At 39.3% G+C, this 22,592-nt stretch overlaps 1 protein-coding gene across 5 annotated transcripts in view; it reads left to right on the top strand.

Annotated features, from left to right (window-relative positions):
* The window catches only part of LOC137090868 (ryanodine receptor 3), a 294,990-nt gene extending 286,511 nt beyond the window's left edge, over positions 1-8,479 (top strand). For all 5 annotated transcript variants that reach the window (XM_067454843.1, XM_067454842.1, XM_067454840.1 and 2 more), the window contains 2 exons: positions 4,199-4,250; positions 5,166-8,479. In XM_067454843.1, coding sequence (XP_067310944.1) covers positions 4,199-4,250; positions 5,166-5,261 — 148 coding nt within the window. In that variant the 3' untranslated portion in view covers positions 5,262-8,479. The remainder of the gene's footprint in view (positions 1-4,198; positions 4,251-5,165) is intronic.
* The last annotated feature ends 14,113 nt before the right edge of the window (positions 8,480-22,592 follow it).

The raw sequence follows: 22,592 nt of genomic DNA, 5'->3' as shown, positions 1-22,592 counted from the left end.
GTAAAGAGTGGATGGGTCCAATATCATTAGTCGTAAAGAGTGGGTGGGTCCAATATCATTAGTCGTAGAAAGTGGGTGGGTCCAATATCATTGGTCGTAAAGAGTGGTTGGGTCCAATATCATTGGTCGTAAAGAGTGGTTGGGTCCAATATCATTGGTCGTAAAGAGTGGGTGGGTCCAATATCATTGGTCGTAAAGAGTGGGTGGGTCCAATATCATTAGTCGTAGAAAGTGGGTGGGTCCAATATCATTAGTCGTAGAAAGTGGGTGGGTCCAATATCATTAGTCGTAGAAAGTGGGTGGGTCCAATATCACTGGTCGTAAAGAGTGGGTGGGTCCAATATCATTGGTCGTAAAGAGTGGGTGGGTCCAATATCATTAGTCGTAGAAAGTGGGTGGGTCCAATATCACTGGTCGTAAAGAGTGGGTGGGTCCAATATCATTAGTCGTAGAAAGTGGGTGTGTCCAATATCATTAGTCGTAGAAAGTGGGTGGGTCCAATATCACTGGTCGTAAAGAGTGGGTGGGTCCAATATCATTGGTCGTAAAGAGTGGGTGGGTCCAATATCATTAGTCGTAGAAAGTGGGTGGGTCCAATATCACTGGTCGTAAAGAGTGGGTGGGTCCAATATCATTGGTCGTAAAGAGTGGGTGGGTCCAATATCATTGGTCGTAAAGAGTGGGTGGGTCCAATATCATTGGTCGTAAAGAGTGGGTGGGTCCAATATCATTGGCTGAAAGAGTGGATCGGTCCAATATCATTGGTCGTAAAGAGTGGGTGGGTCCAATATCATTAGTCGTAAAGAGTGGGTGGGTCCAATATCATTAGTCGTAAAGAGTGGGTGGGTCCAATATCATTGGTCATAAAGAGTGGGTGGGTCCAATATCATTGGTTGTAAAGAGTGGGTGGGTCCAATACCATTAGTCGTAAAGAGTGGGTGGGTCCAATATCATTAGTCGTAAAGAGTGGATCGGTCCAATATCATTGGTCGTAAAGAGTGGGTGGGTCCAATTTCATTGGTCGTAAAGAGTGGGTGGGGCCAATATCATTGGTCGTAAAAAGTGGGTGGTCCAATATCATTAGTCGTAAAGAGTTGGTGGGTCCAATATCATTGGCCGTAAAGAGTGGGTGGGTCCAATATCATTGGTCGTAAAGAGTGGGTGGGTCCAATATCATTGGTTGTAAAGAGTGGATCGGTCCAATATCATTAGTCGTAAAGAGTGGGTGGGTCCAATTTCATTTGTCGTAAAGAGTGGGTGGGGCCAATATCATTGGTCGTAAAGAGTGGGTGGGTCCAATATCATTAGTCGTAAAGAGTGTATCGGTCCAATATCATTAGTCGTAAAGAGTGGGTGGGTCCAATATCATTTGTCGTAAAGAGTGGGTGGGGCCAATATCATTGGTCGTAAAGAGTGGGTGGGTCCAATATCATTGGTCGTAAAGAGTGGGTGGGTCCAATATCATTGGTTGTAAAGAGTGGGTGGGTCCAATATCATAAGTCGTAAAGAGTTGGTGGGTCCAATATCTTTGGTCGTAAAGAGTGGATGGGTCCAATATCATTGGTCGTAAAGAGTGTATCGGTCCAATATCATTAGTCGTAAAGAGTGGGTGGGTCCAATATCATTTGTCGTAAAGAGTGGGTGGGGCCAATATCATTGGTCGTAAAGAGTGGGTGGGTCCAATATCATTGGTCGTAAAGAGTGGGTGGGTCCAATATCATTGGTTGTAAAGAGTGGGTGGGTCCAATACCATTGGTCGTAAAGAGTGGATGGGTCCATTATTATTGGTCGTAAAGAGTGGGTGGGTCCAATATCATTAGTCGTAAAGAGTGGATCGGTCCAATATCATTGGTTGTAAAGAGTGGGTGGGTCCAATATCATTAGTCATAAAGAGTGTGTGGGTCCAATATCATTGGTCATAAAGAGTGGATGGGTCCAATATCATTAGTCGTAAAGAGTGGGTGGGTCCAATATCATTAGTCGTAAAGAGTGGATCGGTCCAATATCATTGGTTGTAAAGAGTGGATCGGTCCAATATCATTAGTCGTAAAGAGTGGGTGGGTCCAATATCATTAGTCGTAAAGAGTGGGTGGGTCCAATCTCATTAGTCGTAAAGAGTGGGTGGGTCCAATATCATTGGTTGTAAAGAGTGGATCGGTCCAATATCATTAGTCGTAAAGAGTGGGTGGGTCCAATATCATTAGTCGTAAAGAGTGGGTGGGTCCAATATCATTAGTCGTAAAGAGTGGGTGGGTCCAATATCATTGGTTGTAAAGAGTGGGTGGGTCCAATATCATTAGTCGTAAAGAGTGGGTGGGTCCAATATCATTGGTCGTAAAGAGTGGGTGGGGCCAATATCATTGGTCGTAAAAAGTGGGTGGTCCAATATCATTAGTCGTAAAGAGTTGGTGGGTCCAATATCATTGGCCGTAAAGAGTGGGTGGGTCCAATATCATTGGTCGTAAAGAGTGGGTGGGTCCAATATCATTGGTTGTAAAGAGTGGATCGGTCCAATATCATTAGTCGTAAAGAGTGGGTGGGTCCAATTTCATTTGTCGTAAAGAGTGGGTGGGGCCAATATCATTGGTCGTAAAGAGTGGGTGGGTCCAATATCATTAGTCGTAAAGAGTGTATCGGTCCAATATCATTAGTCGTAAAGAGTGGGTGGGTCCAATATCATTTGTCGTAAAGAGTGGGTGGGGCCAATATCATTGGTCGTAAAGAGTGGGTGGGTCCAATATCATTGGTCGTAAAGAGTGGGTGGGTCCAATATCATTGGTTGTAAAGAGTGGGTGGGTCCAATATCATAAGTCGTAAAGAGTTGGTGGGTCCAATATCTTTGGTCGTAAAGAGTGGATGGGTCCAATATCATTGGTCGTAAAGAGTGTATCGGTCCAATATCATTAGTCGTAAAGAGTGGGTGGGTCCAATATCATTTGTCGTAAAGAGTGGGTGGGGCCAATATCATTGGTCGTAAAGAGTGGGTGGGTCCAATATCATTGGTCGTAAAGAGTGGGTGGGTCCAATATCATTGGTTGTAAAGAGTGGGTGGGTCCAATACCATTGGTCGTAAAGAGTGGATGGGTCCATTATTATTGGTCGTAAAGAGTGGGTGGGTCCAATATCATTAGTCGTAAAGAGTGGATCGGTCCAATATCATTGGTTGTAAAGAGTGGGTGGGTCCAATATCATTAGTCATAAAGAGTGTGTGGGTCCAATATCATTGGTCATAAAGAGTGGATGGGTCCAATATCATTAGTCGTAAAGAGTGGGTGGGTCCAATATCATTAGTCGTAAAGAGTGGATCGGTCCAATATCATTGGTTGTAAAGAGTGGATCGGTCCAATATCATTAGTCGTAAAGAGTGGGTGGGTCCAATATCATTAGTCGTAAAGAGTGGGTGGGTCCAATCTCATTAGTCGTAAAGAGTGGGTGGGTCCAATATCATTGGTTGTAAAGAGTGGATCGGTCCAATATCATTAGTCGTAAAGAGTGGGTGGGTCCAATATCATTAGTCGTAAAGAGTGGGTGGGTCCAATATCATTAGTCGTAAAGAGTGGGTGGGTCCAATATCATTGGTTGTAAAGAGTGGGTGGGTCCAATATCATTAGTCGTAAAGAGTGGGTGGGTCCAATATCATTGGTCGTAAAGAGTGGGTGGGTCCAATATCATTGGTCGTAAAGAGTGGGTGGGTCCAAAATCATCAGTCGTAAAGAGAGGGTGGCTCCAATATCTTTAGTCGTAAAGAGTGGGTGGGTCCAATATCATTAGTCGTAAAGAGTGGGTGGGTCCAATAAAATTAGTCGTAAAGAGTGGATGGGTCCAATATTATTAGTCGTAAAGAGTGGGTGGGTCCAATATCATTAGTCGTAAAGAGTGGGTGGGTCCAATATCATTAGTCGTAAAGAGTGGGTGGGTCCAATATCATTAGTCGTAAAGAGTGGGTGGGTCCAATATCATTAGTCGTAAAGAGTGGGTGGGTCCAATATCATTAGTCGTAAAGAGTGGGTGGGTCCAATATCATTGGTCGTAAAGAGTGGGTGGGTCCAATATCATTGGTCGTAAAGAGTGGGTGGGTCCAATATCATTAGTCGTAAAGAGTGGGTGGGTCCAATATCATTAGTCGTAAAGAGTGGGTGGGTCCAATATCATTTTAACAGTTTTGATATGTTAAGTTGAATCCGTGTTGATCTTGCAGGTTTTTCTTGATGTACCTGATCAATAAGGATGAGACGGAGCACACCGGTCAGGTGCGTTCATAAGCATTTCATATTCAGATTGTTTCTATTTGCAATCCATTCTCTGGAAAGATGAGTGAAAATGGGTTTAACAAGAGGGTAAAAATTGGGGAATAGTAACTGAAATGACGATTATGAATGTGTTTGAGAAAGAAATGAGCTGATCTAATTAAGATGGGACATGTAGTCTGTAAACTGAAGGATGGTGTATTTTTATTTCACTGCAAAAAATGCTCTTCTTACTCAGTATTTTTGTCTTGTTTCTAGTCAAAATATCTAAAAATTCTTACATTAGGAAACATTTACTAGATGAGTACAAATTATTGTCTTGTTTTGGGGAAAATAACTCAAAATGAAGAGAGTTTTTGCTTAAAATAAGATAAATAATCTGCCAATGGGGTGAGAAAAATAATCTTGTTTTCTGTTTGAATTAAGATTATTTTTCTCACCCCATTGGCAGATTATTTATCTTATTTTAAGCAAAAACTCTCTTCATTTTGAGTTATTTTTCCCAAAACAAGACAACTACTTTTGCTTGTCTAGTAAATACTTCTTGTTTTAAGAATTTTTAGATGTTTGGACGAGAAACAAGACAAAAATACTGAGGAAGAAGAGCATTTTTTGCAGTGTTCAGACCACTATTGTGTATTTGACCATTTTATTTAATTTTTTTATTATCTTTACAACTGTTTTAATTATCTCTGTTTTTTAATTTTTAATTCTTACACATGGTATTCTTATTTCTCATGCTATCGCTATTTTAATTAATTTCTATGTAAAGCACTTTGAATTGCCATTGGGTATTATATGTGCTATTCGAATAAACTTGCCTTGCCTTAAATATTGTGTGTGTGTGTGTGTGTGTGTGTGTGTGTGTGTGTGTGTGTGTGTGTGTGTGTGTGTTTCCGTCCGTCCGTCCGTCCGCAGGAGTCGTACGTGTGGAAGATGTATCAGGAGCGATGTTGGGATTTCTTTCCCGCCGGAGATTGTTTCCGGAAGCAGTATGAAGACCAGCTGGGCTAAACTTTCACCTGCATTACCTCGAACAAAACCTCCGTCTGTCTGGACGTTTGCTTTGGATTTAAACGTTTCTCACTGCAAAAAATGCTCTTCTTATTCAGTAATTTTGTCTTGTGTCCAGTCCAAATATCTAAAATAATTCTTAAATCAAGATGCATTTACTAGATACGTAAAATGACATTTTTTTTCTTGTTTTGTTGAAAATAAAATCAAAATGAAGTGAGTTTTTGATTAAAGGGGTGTTTACATGCGACTAGACTTGTGTAACTTTAGTTAGTGTGTAATGTCGCTGCTTGAGCATAAACAGTCTCTGCAAAGTTACAGCGCTGAAAGTTCACTGCAAACAGAGATATTGTTTTTTAAAGTTACGGCAGTTTATTGACTACAAAAATGGCCGCTTTTGACTACAACGAGCTTCTTCCTGGGTCGGTGACATCATAAACCCTCGCTAGTCTCCGCAGATGTGACTTCTGCCCGTAATGGGAAGGGGTGTGGCCTTAACCTGTGCTTCAGCCAATAAAAATACAGGAAACTACATTTGGCCATCTGACCAATCTAAGACCATTGCGTTTTTCAGAGGGAGGGGCTTCATAGAAGCAGACGAGCCGTTCAAAGCACAGACAGCGGTGTGGAATAAAGGGAGGATAGAAGAAAAACACGCAGTTTAAAGCTCCACTGCGTGATATTTCCCCATCTAGCGGTGTAAAGGTATATGACCATCCATTGAATATTAGTTTCTGATTTCGTTTTAACTCCTACGGTGGCTGATTTAGTCCAAGATTAACACGGCTTCCAGTTCGACCTCGTCCTTGAGTGCCATCGAGTGTTAAACGCGAAAGGCGAAGCTTGAATTTACGGGTATGTCCCTCTTTGGCTACTGTACTTCCAAGATGGAGGAGCAACATGGCGACCGGCACTCAAACCCCTCACCCGTATGTGTTTCCAACGGCATATTATAAACTTACGAGAATACTTTATTACTCGAAAGAAGTAAATATACATTAATGAGCACATATATTTTTGAAAGAACTAAGTGTTTTTAGCTAAGAATAAACTAAAGAAGTTACACAGTGTAGCTTTTTAAAAAAGAAGTTTTTAAGACATGTTATCTTGCGCCCCATAAACACAACCAAGACTAGAAAAAAACACAGAACCAACGCTTAAATTTTCCCGCCTGACAACCGCCTCTCGTGATCCGAATATTAACCGTAAACTGATGAGATTATAAACAGACAAAATGATCTGCCAATGGGGGGGAAAATAATCTTATTTCTGTTTGGGACGGAATCGAGAAACAAGATTTCAAACTGGAACAGATTAATAGAGCCCTCCCTTTTAGAACAAGTTTAATAAAAATTCAGGGTGGAGAACATATGAGGAAACCAATAACCAATGTTTATCAAATCATTGCTTCAATGACAAGAGATAATTCATTCAATGGGAAAGACACGTGGACGAGGGAGCTACGGCTCGAAATAAGTGAAGAGGTTTGGTTGGAGGTACTCAGGCTCAATAAGTCACGAACGCAATTTGTGGAAGGAATTTCAATGGAAAATAAATAACGTATTTTTCAGAACACCACAAGTTGTGGCTAAAATGAATCACAAACAGAAATACGTTTATTTTTCTCACCCCATTGGCCGATCATTTTGCCTGTTTTAAGCAAAAACTCATTTTGATTTTATTTTTAAGAATCCAAGAAAAAATATCTTATGTCTAGAGGTGGACAAACGACACAACTTCACTACTGGAGTAACAGTACTGCTGGTCAAATATTACTCCGTTACAAGTGAAAGTTGTAAAAACTGGTTTTTACTGGAGTAAAAGTACAGAACTATTTGTTTTCAAAAGTACTTCAGTATCAAAAGTAAATGTCCTTCTTTATGTCGCCGCATTATTGTATTATAGTTGTCTAAATGCACATTATGCCATCATGGTTTAAGCCAGTCAGTGACGCTCCATCTGACACACTAGCAGACGACTAACTTAAACTCATTTAAATACTTGTAGAAAAGTTACAAAGCTGCTGTCACTTTAAGGCCGAATGCACGGATCCAATACACTGATACACATCTGATATTCTCACACTGTTCACCTTCACTGAAGACAGAATCAACTTTGTTTATGTGAATCCTCCACTAAATGAGCATTTGGACATCCGTCTTCTTCCATTTTGCTCTAAACTATAAATCAGTGTTTAATAAATGCTGTGAAATCATTGAACTTCACGAGACTCTACAAGAGTGATTCCTGAAAGGCTTTCTGCAAAAACCCAAACACCTTTTAAAGAAGAAAAAAATCATCACTGACTTTCAAAGCTGCGACAGAAACGACTTTCCACTTCGAGGACCTTGATAGAAATGTAGTGGAGTAAAGAGGACGATATTTGTCTTTCAGATGGAGTGAAGTTAAAGTCAGAAGATTACAGAAAAAATAATACTCCAGTAAAGCACAGAGACTCAAACAGTGAACTTCAGTACAGGACTCGAGTAAATGAGCTGAGGGACTGTCCAGCTCTGGTTATGTCGTTTTACTGATCTAGTAAATGCATCTTGGTTTAAGAATTGTTAGATATTTAGACTGGAAGCAAGACACAATTACTAAATAAGAAGAGCATTTTTTGCAGTGCTTACAGTTCTTTTCGGTCAAAAAAAAAGCTCAACACGTTGCCTTCTTCGACCCCAAAACCATTGCACAACGTTTTTCCGTCTTTTTTGAGGAACTCTGGGGTTTTCCGGCCGACGTCTCCTCCCGTATATGCACAAGAACCCGACCTCAGCGTTTGGAGAGCATGATGCCAAAAGCGCGATGGACGTTCATTCTCAGATCCCTTTCCTGCTTGCCGAGACGATGAGATGCGATGCCTAATAAAACCTTCGTGAAGTGCCTTACCTCCATTACATCTGAGCTATGCAAGATCTGCGTGTCCTCCTGATGTGGGCCGGCGGTGCGAGCACTGCTAAAAATGCTCTTCTTACTCAGTATTTTTGTCTTGTTTCTAGTCCAAACATCTAAAAATTCTTAAAACAAGAAGTATTTACTAGACAAGCAAAAGTAATTGTCTTGTTTTGGGGAAAAATAACTCAAAATGAAGAGAGTTTTTGCTTAAAATAAGATAAATAATCTGCCAATGGGGTGAGAAAAATAATCTTAATTCAAACAGAAAACAAGATTATTTTTCTCACCCCATGTAAGTTCTTTTAGATATTTAGACTAGAAACAGGACAAAAATACTGAGTAAGAAGAGCATTTTTTGCAGTGAGTTCGGCTTGTGGAGGTTTGCTGTTGTCATGTTCCCGTCTCTGGATTTCTGATGCTCTCGTTTGGCTGTTTGTATGTCGTAGCTTTGCTGGATTGTGCATTTCTTTTGAAGGACAAATAAAGATATTGATGCAATAAAGCTCTTCTGTTGAAGCACCTGCTCATTTCACATCTCTACACACACACACACACACACACACACACACACACACACACACACACACACACACACACACACACACTTTTGATCACATGGCCATTTGACCAGGTTATTACTGCACTGCAAGAAATGCATTTCTTAGTATTTTTGTCTTGTTTCTAGTATAAATATCAAACAATTCTTACATTAAGAAACATTTAAACAAAAACAAAAAATGTAATCAAATACATAATCAAAATAAAATGTAAATGTAATCAAAATAAAATAAACGGATAAAAACAAAAAATAATACAAAAATAAATCCATCAAAATAAAACGCTTACTAAAAATGAATGAAATCATTACAAATATATATGTATATGATTTAATTCATTTTTAGTAATATTTTTTCCCCATTTGTTTTTATTTTAACATTTATTTTAATATATATATGTTTTTACTTTGAAAAAAATTAGTTTTATTTCAATGTATTTTTATGAATTTGTATTTTGTATTTTTATTTATTGTATTTTAATGTATGAATTAGTATATGTTTTATTTGACGGTTTTTATTTACGTCAACATTTTTAGCATTCTGTTTTTTCTCTATTTATGATTTCTAGGGTGTGTGTGTGTGTGTGTGTGTGTGTGTGTGTGTGTGTGTGTGTGTGTGTGTGTGTGTGTGTGTGTGTGTGAGCCTGTTTATGTGGTTTATGAGGACACAAATTTGTATAACTACATGGGTATTACACTGGTATTACACTATAAATGTGGTTTATGAGGACATATCAAATGTCCTCATAATTCAAATGGCCTTAAAAACATACTAAATGATGTTTTTTTGAGAAAGTAAAAATGCAGAATGTTTCCTGTGATGGGTAGGTTTAGGGGTAGGGGCTGTGTGTGTGTGTGTGATGGGTAGGTTTAGGGGCTGTGTGTGTGTGTGTGTGTGTGTGTGTGTGTGTGTGTGTGTGTGTGTGTGTGTGTGTGTGTGTGTGTGTGTGTGTGTGTGTGTGTGTGTGTGTGTGTGTGTGTTTTTGATTTTTGGAACAATTTTTTCCATTTTAATTTTATGATTTAATATTTTTTTGTGTGTTTTGTTTTTTAAAAATTTAAAAAAAATTTTTTTTTCCATTTTTATTAATTTTGAAAATTTTAATTACAAATATTTTTTTTAAAAAGTGTTTGTTTGTGTTTTGTTTTTATGTTGACAATTTAAATTTTCCATTTTTCTAATTTAATTTGATTTTTTTCAGTGACTCCTGAAGCCCAGTCGTATTTTCCCATCATGCAGCTTTTTTTATTTTATTTTTATTTAAGTTTTTCACTGTAGTTCTCTTTTTTCTTCATTTTTATAGCGTATGGATTGTTTGCATATATCACAGGCGTTATATTGATTGTGTTTGCCCCGCACAGGTCATCTGTTTGCTCTATAAATAACCGTATTGAACAGATCGAGCTGCGAGCGACAGCCTTTCAGACACAGACGTCTCTGTGTTTGCTAAAGGTCGAGGCGAAGCCAGTCTCGGTCTAATCACGGGCTCCTGAAGGAAGCTGAGCCGTAATTAGGCTCCTGATGCTGCGGGGCCCGGCGGCCCTCAGAACAACAGCTTCTCTCGCTTTAGTGTCAAACACAAGGTCACAGAAAACTGACTTAATGCTACACATCACTTTCAGACGGACAGCTGGGAACATTACATGTGCTGGCTTTACTCATCTGCAGCTTCGACATCACAGAAATCATGGGCTGTCAGTAAATATGTATGAATTAATATACATTATATCGCATACACATGAGCTTTAAAGCGGTGTTTGCTGTGATGTGACTTGTGTAACTTTAGTTAGTGTGTAATGTCGCTGCTTGAGCATTAACAGTCTCTGCAAAGTTACAGCGCTGAAAGTTCACTGCAAACGGAGATATTGTCTTTTAAAGTTACGGCAGTTTATTGACTACAAAAATGGCCGTTTGGACTACAATGAGCTTCTTCCTGGGTCGGTGACATCATAAACCCTCGCTAGTCTCCGCAGATGTGACTTCTGCCCGTAATGGAAAGGGGTGTGGCCTTAACCTGTGCTTCAGCCAATAAAAATACAGGAAACTACATTTGGCCATCTGACCAATCTAAGACCATTGGGTTTTTCAGAGGGAGGGGCTTCATAGAAGCAGGAAGCAAACGAGCCGTTCAAAGCACAGAATAGAAGAAAAATACAGCGTTAAAAAAGAAGAAGTATTGAGACATGTTATACTGCGCGCCATAAACACAACCAAGCCTAGAAAAAAAACACAGAACCAGCGCTTTAAATCCATCCCATTGTTAACCCGTGGGGTTTAATCTGGAGTCGGCCCACCCTCTCTAACAGCTCCAGCTCTTCTGGGAAGGCTTTCCTCAAGGTTTAGGAGTGTGTTTATGGGGATTTTTGCCCATTCTTCTAGAAGCTCATTTGTGAGGTCAGGCACTGATGTTGGACGAGAAGGCCTGGCTCTCAGTCTCCGCTCTAATTCATCCCAAAGCTGTTCTATCGGGTTGAGCTCAGGACTCTGTGCAGGCCAGTCCAGTTCCTCCACACCAAACTCCTCATCCATGTCTTTATGGAGCGACGCTTTGTGCACTGGAGCGCAGTCATGCTGGGACAGGAAGGGGCCGTCCACAAACTGATCCCACAAAGCTGAGAGCATGAAATTGTCCAAAATGTCTTGGGGAAGCATTAAGAGTTCCTTTCACTGGAACTAAGGGGCCAACCCCTGAAAAACAACCCCACCCCATAATCCCCCCTCCACCAAACTTTACACTTGGCACAATGCAGTCATGCAAGTCCGGTTCTTCTGGCGACGGCCAAACCCAGACTCGACCATGGGATTGCCCATCCATCCATCCATCCATCCATCCATCCATCCATCCATCCATCCATCCATCCATCCATCCATCCATCCATCCATCCATTATATGAGTGTCATGCTGTTTAAAGCAAAAGGCTATAGCTTTGAAGATCAAATCCAGTGTTAAACCATGTGAATTGTGCAATGAAATAAAAAAATCATATCCAAACGAGCCAAAAACAATCTTGACCCCACAATGGCTGCAAGCAGCTATATTTATTATTACTATTATTATCATAAATCCACATATATTATAGCATGAACATGATTTCACTGAGGTCGATTAAATTAATGTTACTAGTATTCATAAATATTAAATAAATATTATAGCATTTGTTGATATTTTAAATGAGCTTTTAGTTTTAGTTTTCATATTTTAAATGTCATTAATTTGTGTTGTGCTTTTGTCACTGTTAGTTTGTATTTCTATTTCATTTCAGTTTTATTTCATTTTTAAAAGCTTAATTATTTCAGTTAGTTGTCAAGGCAATATTTCTAATTTCCATTTTTGTATTTCCTTTTATAATGTGTATATATTTTTAATAATACTTATAATTAGTTTGGAACTTAAACTTATGTTAGTTATTTACCAAGGCAGACATTTTCTTATTTTCGTTTAAGTTTTTTATTTCACTATATTCATAAAATTTTGATTTTTACTTCTTAAACTTCAATTTATTTCAGTTCGTTGCCAATAATAGTCATAACCCTAAACTTAAGTTGCCAAGGCAACATTTCTAACTTTTAAGTTTCTTATAAATCAAATATTTGTGTTTTTTGTTACGCTTTAGCCTAAATGTTTTTTCCGTTACCATTTCTAATTTTTCTCTTTTTATTTTTCTTCTGAAATTTAGCGATTTTTTGTTTAACAACAAGCTCCTGATTCAGACTGTTGCGGTGTGTGTGTGTGTGTGTGTGTGTGTGTGTGTGTGTGTGTGTGTGTGTGTGTGTGTGTGTGTGTGTGTGTGTGTGTGTGTGTGTGTGAGATGGGTAGGTTTAGGGGCCGTGTAAGAGGATAGAAAATATGGTTTGTACAGAATAAAAACCATTACGCCATTACATTATGGAATGTCCCCATATGTCACAAAAACAAACGTGTGTGTGTGTGTGTGTGTGTGTGTGTGTGTGTGATGGGTGGTCTATTGATGCTGTGGGTTAATGGAGGTTTAATGTCACTCACAGCCTGAAGGAAACACTAGAACTCGTTTGATCAGCATCTAATCAGAGCATCAGTTCATCAAGATTACAGACGTATGAAGCTTTAATTCAGCTTTAATTGTGTGTGTGTGTGTGTGTGTGTGTGTGTGTGTGTGTGTGTGTGTGTGTGTGTGTGTGTGTGTGTGTGTGTGTGTGTGTGTGTGTGTGTGTGTGTGTTTCCAGCTCTTACTGCAGGTCTGAACCGATCGCTTTGATTCCACATTCATGAGCTTCAGAATAACGGCACCGATGAATTATGAGACCAGGACAAGTTTTCAAAGGGTACATTTGAGTGTATCTTATGGAGAGATTTGAGTTTATCTTACACTTAAAGCAGAAGTCTTGTGCGCTGTCAGGGTATTTTTTATAAAGCTTTGCTTCCTCACTGTATGAACATCTGCTGAACGTAAATGCAACCTTATAAATCTTCACTTTTGATCAACCTGAGATATGACTGTAAGTTGCTCAATCGGCTCTTTTTCCCTCCATCATAAATGAGTTTTTTTATTTTATTTATGTAGGCCTATGTATGAATGTTATCTGTTAAACCCACGTGAGATTTGTTGCTGTCACTCTTGGCCAAGACGCTCTTGTAAAAGAGATTTTTAATCTCAATGTGCTTCTTTTTCCTGGTAAAATAAAGGTTATAATATATCGTCTCCGAGCGTCAGGCAATACACACACACACACACACACACACACACACACACACACACACACACACACACACACAAAACTCGTCTGGAGGAATTAAACCCAATCATTCTAATCTCAGCCTTTGACTCCAGCGTTTCAGAGCCACCAAACCAACATCCATTGGTCCGCTGGTTAGGCCAGTTATCCAATCACAGCCTCTTATCTGAGGGTTTTATTCCATAAATGTGTTTCCATCATGTCTACTTATCAGATAGAAAACTAACCGCCTCAATTGAGCGCATACGTTTATGGGCATTCTTATAATATATGTGCATTTTGGCCTTTCCATCCAGTCAAAATCAGTGAGGACCGGTGCGACGCTTCCAGAGGCTCATCACATCCATGAGTTCATGAGGAAGAGGAGGAGTGTGTGAAGAAGAGCTGAAGGTCTTGCTGGTGTTTTATTCTGATCGTCCTCCAGACAAACCTGAGCTGAGCGGCACCGCCGGCACACACACACGATAAATGCAGAGCGACAGGACGTGTGCATCTGACATTTTCTGTAGTGTGTGTGCGCGTGTGTGTGTGTGTGTGTGTGTAGCAGATGGTGCTGGATGTGTGACGCGTCAGAGGAGCATTTGTGATTCAGGTTCAGTAGCTCATAATCACATGTGTTTGTTGAAGCTGAAGCTCATGGTTGGTTTATGATCTCGCATCTGTTCTGTGAAAGCTGTTAATCTGTTAACCGGAGTAAGCCGTTTCAGCGAGTGTTGGGGAGTTACAGTCACAAACCCTCCTCTGAACACATCAAGGGCCATCCCATAAAGCGCTGCAGTGAGCTAAAGGGTTCGTTCACCCAGAATTTTAAATATATGAAATTTTAGCCTGTATTTGTTTGCTACATTTTTTGATTCTGTGTTGTAAATTGTGTCTTATGTTTTATGTTCTGCAGAACAGGAACCAGCTGGAAACCAGTTTTTAAACTGAGTCAGTCCCGTTTAAATTGATCCTTAAAGCTCCCCTGTGTGATATTTCCCCATCTAGCGGTGTAAAGGTTTATGATCATCCAGTGAATATTAGTTTCTGATTTCGTTTTAACTCCTACGGTGGCTGATTTAGTCCAAGATTAACATGGCTTCCAGTTCGACCTCATCCATGAGTGCCATCGAGTGTTAAAACGTGAAAGGCGAAGCTTGAATTTACGGGTATGTCCCTCTTTGGCTACTGTACTTTCAAGATGGAGGACCAACATGGTGACCGGCATTCAAACCTCTCATCGTATGTATTTTCAATGGCATATTATAAACTTACGAGAATACTTTATTACTTAAAAGAAGTAAATATACATTAATGAGCACATATATTTTTGAAAGAACTAACCTTTTGTGCAATGGAAAGGTTAAAGGTTTTTCATGGAACCACACACCCTGCCAAGAACCATTTAAGAGCCTTAAAGGGTTAGTTCAGCCAAAAATGAAATGTCTGTCATTAACTCCTCTCCCTAATGTCGACATCAGTGGGTTAATTAGAATCTCTTGAAGCATCCAAAATACATGTAAAGCAGTTCCACTAATGCCAACATAATTTTCGATTCTATTCAGAAGAATATTGTGATCGATAGTATCGAATGCAGCGCTAAGATCGAGTAACACTAATAGAGAGATACAACCACGATCAGATGATAAGAGTAAATCATTTGTAACTCTAATTAGAGCAGTCTCAGTGCTATGATACGGTCTAAATCCTGACTGGAAATCCTCTCATATACCATTTCTTTCTAAATAGGAACATAATTGTGAAGACACGGCCTTTTCTAGTATTTTTGATAGAAACGGTAGATTCGAGATTGGCCTGTAATTGACTAATTCTTTAGGATCAAGTTGTGTTTTTGTTTAATAAGTGGTTTAATAATAGCCAACTAAAGCATTTCCTAATGACTAATGACATTCCTAATGATATTAAGCAGAGGATCTATGCCCTCTGGAAGCATCTCTTTTAGTAGCCTAGTCGGTATAGGGTCAAGAGTACATGTTGTTGATTTTGATGATTTAACAAGTTTAGCCAATTCTTCTCCTCCTATAGCAGTGAATGAAATAACATTTTCCTCAGTGAACCTACAATCTGATTGTCTGATGTGATACTGTAGTAGATTGTTGTTGTATACTTATCATTTTTGTTATAGTTATACATTTTGCTGTTTGCAGAAAAACAGAAGTTGAAGCTTTATTTCTTGTTAATTTGGCCACTGTTTCAAATAAATACCTTGGGTTGTGTTTGTTTTCTAAGAGAGTTGAAAAATAAGCAGATCTAGACGTTTTTAAAGACCGTTTCTGTATGCAATAATGCTTTCTTTCCACGAAATGTGAAAAACCTCCAGTTTTGTTTTCTTCCAGCTATGCTCTATTTTTCAGGCTGCTCTTTTAAGGGCTCGTTGTGCCACGGCGTTTGACTATTAATCTTCTTTAAGCACAAGGGAACAACCGGTTTGTTTTGTTTAAATGGAGTCTAATATAATGATCTGAGATGTCATCGCTCTGCTGCAGAATTTCAACGGCATCAATATTGATTCCATGTGACAACATTTGACACATGTTGCCTAACTCCAATAGAGTCTGTAAATGTCAATCCCAATGCATCTTATTCATTATCTACATGGATATTAAACTTAATAAGAGGTTTAATAAACAGTAGGTTTCGTTAACGATTCGCTTTTTGGAGTAATTTAGAGCTGAAACCTTCATCAGCGTCTCTGTTTAACGAGTGTTGCTAACGAGCCGTGACTCACGGATGTGTAAAGGCCTGTTTAACATTCACCTCGCGTGCAGTAATATGTCACGCATGTTTTCAGGCTAAAGCCGCCCAGCGTGTTGTGTGTTAAATGTCTCCGTCGTCTCTGAGACCTTAAAATAAACGGCAGCGTGTCTGAATGCCACTGGAATCGCCCGCTGGGATCCCGCAGGATGTGACGGATCACCGCTGAGCATCCTTCAGAAACGGGGAGAAAGGATCCTCTAGTGATGAAGGATTTGAGATACTGTTATTATTATGGAACCACATTTACATGCACAACATTTTATATATATGTTATGATTATTGTTATTGTTGTGTAATAATAAAAAATTATACATTTGTGTAGTAGAAATAATAATAATAATAATAATATTGTTATTGTCATAATATAATAAACATTTTATAATTTATAATCATATTTAATAAAAAAATATAAAATAATTACTACTATCATTATAATTATTTTAGTATTAAAACAATGCAATACTTTTATATAATAATAATAATAATAATAATAATAATAATAATAATTGTTAAAGTTGTTATAATTATTGTAGTAGTGTAATAATAAAAAAATTGTTCTAAATATTATTACTGTAGTATAAAATAAACTACAAACTATAAAGTTATTATTGAAATATTATTATTTTTGTAATATATATTTAGTTTATAATAATAATAATAATAATAATTATTATTATTATTATTATTATTATTAATAATAGTATAATAATATACTATAATATATATATATATATATATATATATATATATATATATATATATATATATATAATAACTTAATAATAATTTCAGCGGCATTTTAGGTCAATTTGTACACAAGCGACAAGACTTTTGTCAGGGACTTTATATATATATATATATTATATAATAATATAATACTTTATTATAATAATATAATAATAAATTACAATATTTTATTCATCAGATTATTCATTCTCTGAGCACTGCAAGCTGTTTAAATCACACAAACCATCCTGATAATGAGACATTCTCATTTAATTACACACGCACACACACACAAACACACACACACACACACACACACACACACAAACACACACACACACACAACGGTAAGTGTCCTTTAGTGCGGCTGTACATCAGCCGTGTGAATGTGTGGATGTCTTGACATTTAGCGGCACATGAAGTCAATGACTCCATTAGATTTATATTTGTTCAACATGCTCTGTGTTAATAATGCATGACCTGGAAAGGGCACAGAAAGATTTCCTCGCCGAGCTCTTCCTTTATCAGCCTCATCCTGCTGTGCCATTCCTTCCAGAAACCGCTCGGACCGTCTGAGAGACGCCATTCACCAACTCAAAGGGTTAGTTCACCCAAAATATGTCATTACCTCCTCTCCCTAATGTCGCTCCACACCCGTAAGACCTCCGTTCATCTTCACACACAGTTTAAGATATTTTATATTTAGTCCGAGAGCGTATGCAAGTGTATGCACACTATACTGTCCATGTCCAGAAAGGGAATAAAAACATCATCACAGTAGTCCATATGAGACATCAGTGGGTTAATTAGAGTCTCTTGAAGCATCCAGAATACATTTGGGTCCAAAAATAACAAAAACTACGACTTTATTCAGCATTGGCTTCTCTTCCGCGTTTGTGTTCAATCCTCAAATAAAGATTCAAACGGTTATGAGTCAGCGAATCGATTCATGATTCGGATCGCCAATGTCACGTGATTTCAGCAGTTTGACACGCGATCCGAATCATGAATCAATTCGCTGAAGTGCCGAAAAACTCCATCTCATGTTTTCCTTTATTTGTGTAAAGGCGTTTGATTTAGTCTTCGCACGTTCATGTTAACACCGGGTCGGCATTTCCAGCTGCGTCATGTGACCTTTCAGACGTGATGATGTCATACATCATGCAAAACCAGAACCCTGAAGTCGAGCGTTTGAGGTTAAAGTGAATAGATGTGTATTACTGAAGTAAATGTGTGATGGTTTGTCTGGATCAGACTCTATTCCTCTGGATCATCAGAGTCACTGAAGCTCTTCCTCTGAAACGGCATTGTAAAAAAAAAAAAAAATGTCTCCAATTGAAAATGTTCAAAAAAAATCGAAATTTTTCAGTAGGCCGAATTGAATTTCTGTGAGTTAAATTGCATCAATTCACAGAATTTCAATTCGGCCAACTGAAAAATGTAGATGTTATCAGTCATCTAAAGCCTATAAGTCAATTGGAGACTTTGTTTTTTTAAGTTTTTTTTTTTAGTGCTGGGCAACGATTAAATTGTTTAATCGCGATTAATCGCAGTATGCGCAAAATTCAATAATGAATACAAAAGTGCTGCTAAATGAACAAAAGTTGCAATAACATATGGTTTGCAAACACTTTAAACTAATAAGGTGCTTTTTACAGCAGTTAAAAGTTAGTAACAGTTCCAATATTTCTTCTAAATATCAACTTAAACATTAATTTAATCAAATTAAATTAAATTGGTGGTATACATCTATTGATTGTGTAGTAATATTCTCATCTGTCAGCTTTAACATAGGCCGACTTAAATCTGCATATTTGTGATATCCACCCCAGGGCGTTATTTAATTATATAAAGGCCATTTTTATAAATCTTATTAAATGTATGCATCATCTTTCATGTTCAATTCTTACATTTGATTAATAAATTCAGTTATAATAGTAAAGACACTATAGGCTGTTACCAATCAAATTAAATAATTTAAACTGTGAAAAATACAGCTGCAATAAATAATGTTATAAGATTGATGTTCTCAATAAAACATGCAATCATACTTTAAACATAACCGCCAATAGGGGGCAGCAAGTGATCGTCTTCATGAGCGAGTCATTGAGTCGTTTATTCAAATGATTCATTCAAAACACTGAATCATTCAGTAACAAAACACTGAATCATTCAGTAACAAAACACCGCGCTGAGTGCTGCTTTCCTCTGGAACTATTTTCGTCGGTGAAATGGAACAAAAAAGGTTGTTTGGATCTAAAATGTAAGTAACTTAATATTAATTAGGCCACTGTTTATTGGACTAGGTGTGTGTTCTCCTGACCAATGGTTTGTCTGTGTGTGTGTTCTCCTGACCAATGGTGTGTGTGTGTGTATTCTCCTGACCAATGGTGTGTCTGTGTGTGTATTCTCCTGACCAATGGTTTGTCTGTGTGTGTATTCTCCTGACCAATGGTTTGTCTGTGTGTGTATTCTCCTGACCAATGGTTTGTCTGTGTGTGTATTCTCCTGACCAATGGTTTGTCTGTGTGTGTATTCTCCTGACCAATGGTGTGTCTGTGTGTGTATTCTCCTGACCAATGGTTTGTCTGTGTGTGTATTCTCCTGACCAATGGTTTGTCTGTGTGTGTATTCTCCTGACCAATGGTGTGTCTGTGTGTGTATTCTCCTGACCAATGGTGTGTCTGTGTGTGTATTCTCCTGACCAATGGTGTGTCTGTGTGTGTATTCTCCTGACCAATGGTTTGTCTGTGTGTGTATTCTCCTGACCAATGGTGTGTCTGTGTGTGTATTCTCCTGACCAATGGTGTGTCTGTGTGTGTATTCTCCTGACCAATGGTGTGTCTGTGTGTGTATTCTCCTGACCAATGGTTTGTGTGTGTGTGTATTCTCCTGACCAATGGTGTGTCTGTGTGTGTATTCTCCTGACCAATGGTGTGTCTGTGTGTGTATTCTCCTGACCAATGGTTTGTCTGTGTGTGTATTCTCCTGACCAATGGTTTGTCTGTGTGTGTGTTCTCCTGACCAATGGTGTGTCTGTGTGTATTCTCCTGACCAATGGTTTGTCTGTGTGTGTATTCTCCTGACCAATGGTTTGTCTGTGTGTGTGTTCTCCTGACCAATGGTTTGTCTGTGTGTGTGTTCTCCTGACCAATGGTGTGTCTGTGTGTATTCTCCTGACCAATGGTTTGTCTGTGTGTATTCTCCTGACCAATGGTTTGTCTGTGTGTGTGTTCTCCTGACCAATGGTTTGTCTGTGTGTGTATTCTCCTGACCAATGGTGTGTCTGTGTGTATTCTCCTGACCAATGGTTTGTCTGTGTGTGTGTTCTCCTGACCAATGGTTTGTCTGTGTGTGTATTCTCCTGACCAATGGTGTGTCTGTGTGTGTATTCTCCTGACCAATGGTTTGTCTGTGTGTGTATTCTCCTGACCAATGGTGTGTCTGTGTGTGTATTCTCCTGACCAATGGTTTGTCTGTGTGTGTATTCTCCTGACCAATGGTGTGTCTGTGTGTATTCTCCTGACCAATGGTTTGTCTGTGTGTGTGTTCTCCTGACCAATGGTTTGTCTGTGTGTGTATTCTCCTGACCAATGGTGTGTCTGTGTGTGTATTCTCCTGACCAATGGTTTGTCTGTGTGTGTGTTCTCCTGACCAATGGTGTGTCTGTGTGTGTATTCTCCTGACCAATGGTGTGTCTGTGTGTGTATTCTCCTGACCAATGGTTTGTCTGTGTGTGTATTCTCCTGACCAATGGTGTGTCTGTGTGTGTATTCTCCTGACCAATGGTGTGTCTGTGTGTGTATTCTCCTGACCAATGGTTTGTCTGTGTGTGTTCTCCTGACCAATGGTTTGTCTGTGTGTGTATTCTCCTGACCAATGGTTTGTCTGTGTGTGTATTCTCCTGACCAATGGTTTGTCTGTGTGTGTATTCTCCTGACCAATGGTTTGTCTGTGTGTGTATTCTCCTGACCAATGGTTTGTCTGTGTGTGTATTCTCCTGACCAATGGTGTGTCTGTGTGTGTGTTCTCCTGACCAATGGTTTGTCTGTGTGTGTACTCTCCTGACCAATGGTGTGTGTGTGTGTATTCTCCTGACCAATGGTGTGTCTGTGTGTGTATTCTCCTGACCAATGGTTTGTCTGTGTGTGTATTCTCCTGACCAATGGTTTGTCTGTGTGTGTATTCTCCTGACCAATGGTTTGTCTGTGTGTGTATTCTCCTGACCAATGGTTTGTCTGTGTGTGTATTCTCCTGACCAATGGTTTGTCTGTGTGTGTATTCTCCTGACCAATGGTGTGTCTGTGTGTGTATTCTCCTGACCAATGGTGTGTCTGTGTGTGTATTCTCCTGACCAATGGTTTGTCTGTGTGTGTATTCTCCTGACCAATGGTTTGTCTGTGTGTGTATTCTCCTGACCAATGGTGTGTCTGTGTGTGTATTCTCCTGACCAATGGTTTGTCTGTGTGTGTATTCTCCTGACCAATGGTTTGTCTGTGTGTGTGTTCTCCTGACCAATGGTGTGTCTGTGTGTGTGTTCTCCTGACCAATGGTGTGTCTGTGTGTGTATTCTCCTGACCAATGGTTTGTCTGTGTGTGTATTCTCCTGACCAATGGTTTGTCTGTGTGTGTATTCTCCTGACCAATGGTTTGTCTGTGTGTGTGTTCTCCTGACCAATGGTTTGTCTGTGTGTGTGTTCTCCTGACCAATGGTGTGTCTGTGTGTATTCTCCTGACCAATGGTTTTTCTGTGTGTGTATTCTCCTGACCAATGGTTTGTCTGTGTGTGTATTCTCCTGACCAATGGTGTGTCTGTGTGTGTATTCTCCTGACCAATGGTTTGTCTGTGTGTATTCTCCTGACCAATGGTTTGTCTGTGTGTGTGTTCTCCTGACCAATGGTTTGTCTGTGTGTGTATTCTCCTGACCAATGGTGTGTCTGTGTGTGTGTTCTCCTGACCAATGGTTTGTCTGTGTGTGTATTCTCCTGACCAATGGTTTGTCTGTGTGTGTGTTCTCCTGACCAATGGTTTGTCTGTGTGTGTGTTCTCCTGACCAATGGTTTGTCTGTGTGTGTATTCTCCTGACCAATGGTTTGTCTGTGTGTGTGTTCTCCTGACCAATGGTTTGTCTGTGTGTGTATTCTCCTGACCAATGGTTTGTCTGTGTGTGTGTATTCTCCTGACCAATGGTTTGTCTGTGTGTGTATTCTCCTGACCAATGGTTTGTCTGTGTGTGTATTCTCCTGACCAATGGTGTGTCTGTGTGTGTGTTCTCCTGACCAATGGTTTGTCTGTGTGTGTACTCTCCTGACCAATGGTGTGTCTGTGTGTGTGTTCTCCTGACCAATGGTTTGTCTGTGTGTGTATTCTCCTGACCAATGGTGTGTCTGTGTGTGTATTCTCCTGACCAATGGTTTGTCTGTGTGTGTATTCTCCTGACCAATGGTTTGTCTGTGTGTGTTCTCCTGACCAATGGTTTGTCTGTGTGTGTATTCTCCTGACCAATGGTTTGTCTGTGTGTGTGTTCTCCTGACCAATGGTTTGTCTGTGTGTGTATTCTCCTGACCAATGGTTTGTCTGTGTGTGTATTCTCCTGACCAATGGTGTGTCTGTGTGTGTATTCTCCTGACCAATGGTGTGTCTGTGTGTGTATTCTCCTGACCAATGGTGTGTCTGTGTGTG

Source organism: Pseudorasbora parva, chromosome 10 (assembly GCF_024679245.1).
Source record: "Pseudorasbora parva isolate DD20220531a chromosome 10, ASM2467924v1, whole genome shotgun sequence".
NCBI lineage: Eukaryota > Metazoa > Chordata > Actinopteri > Cypriniformes > Gobionidae > Pseudorasbora > Pseudorasbora parva.
The sequence above is the reverse complement of the archived record's forward strand: the minus strand, read 5'-3'. Positions and strand labels throughout refer to the sequence as shown.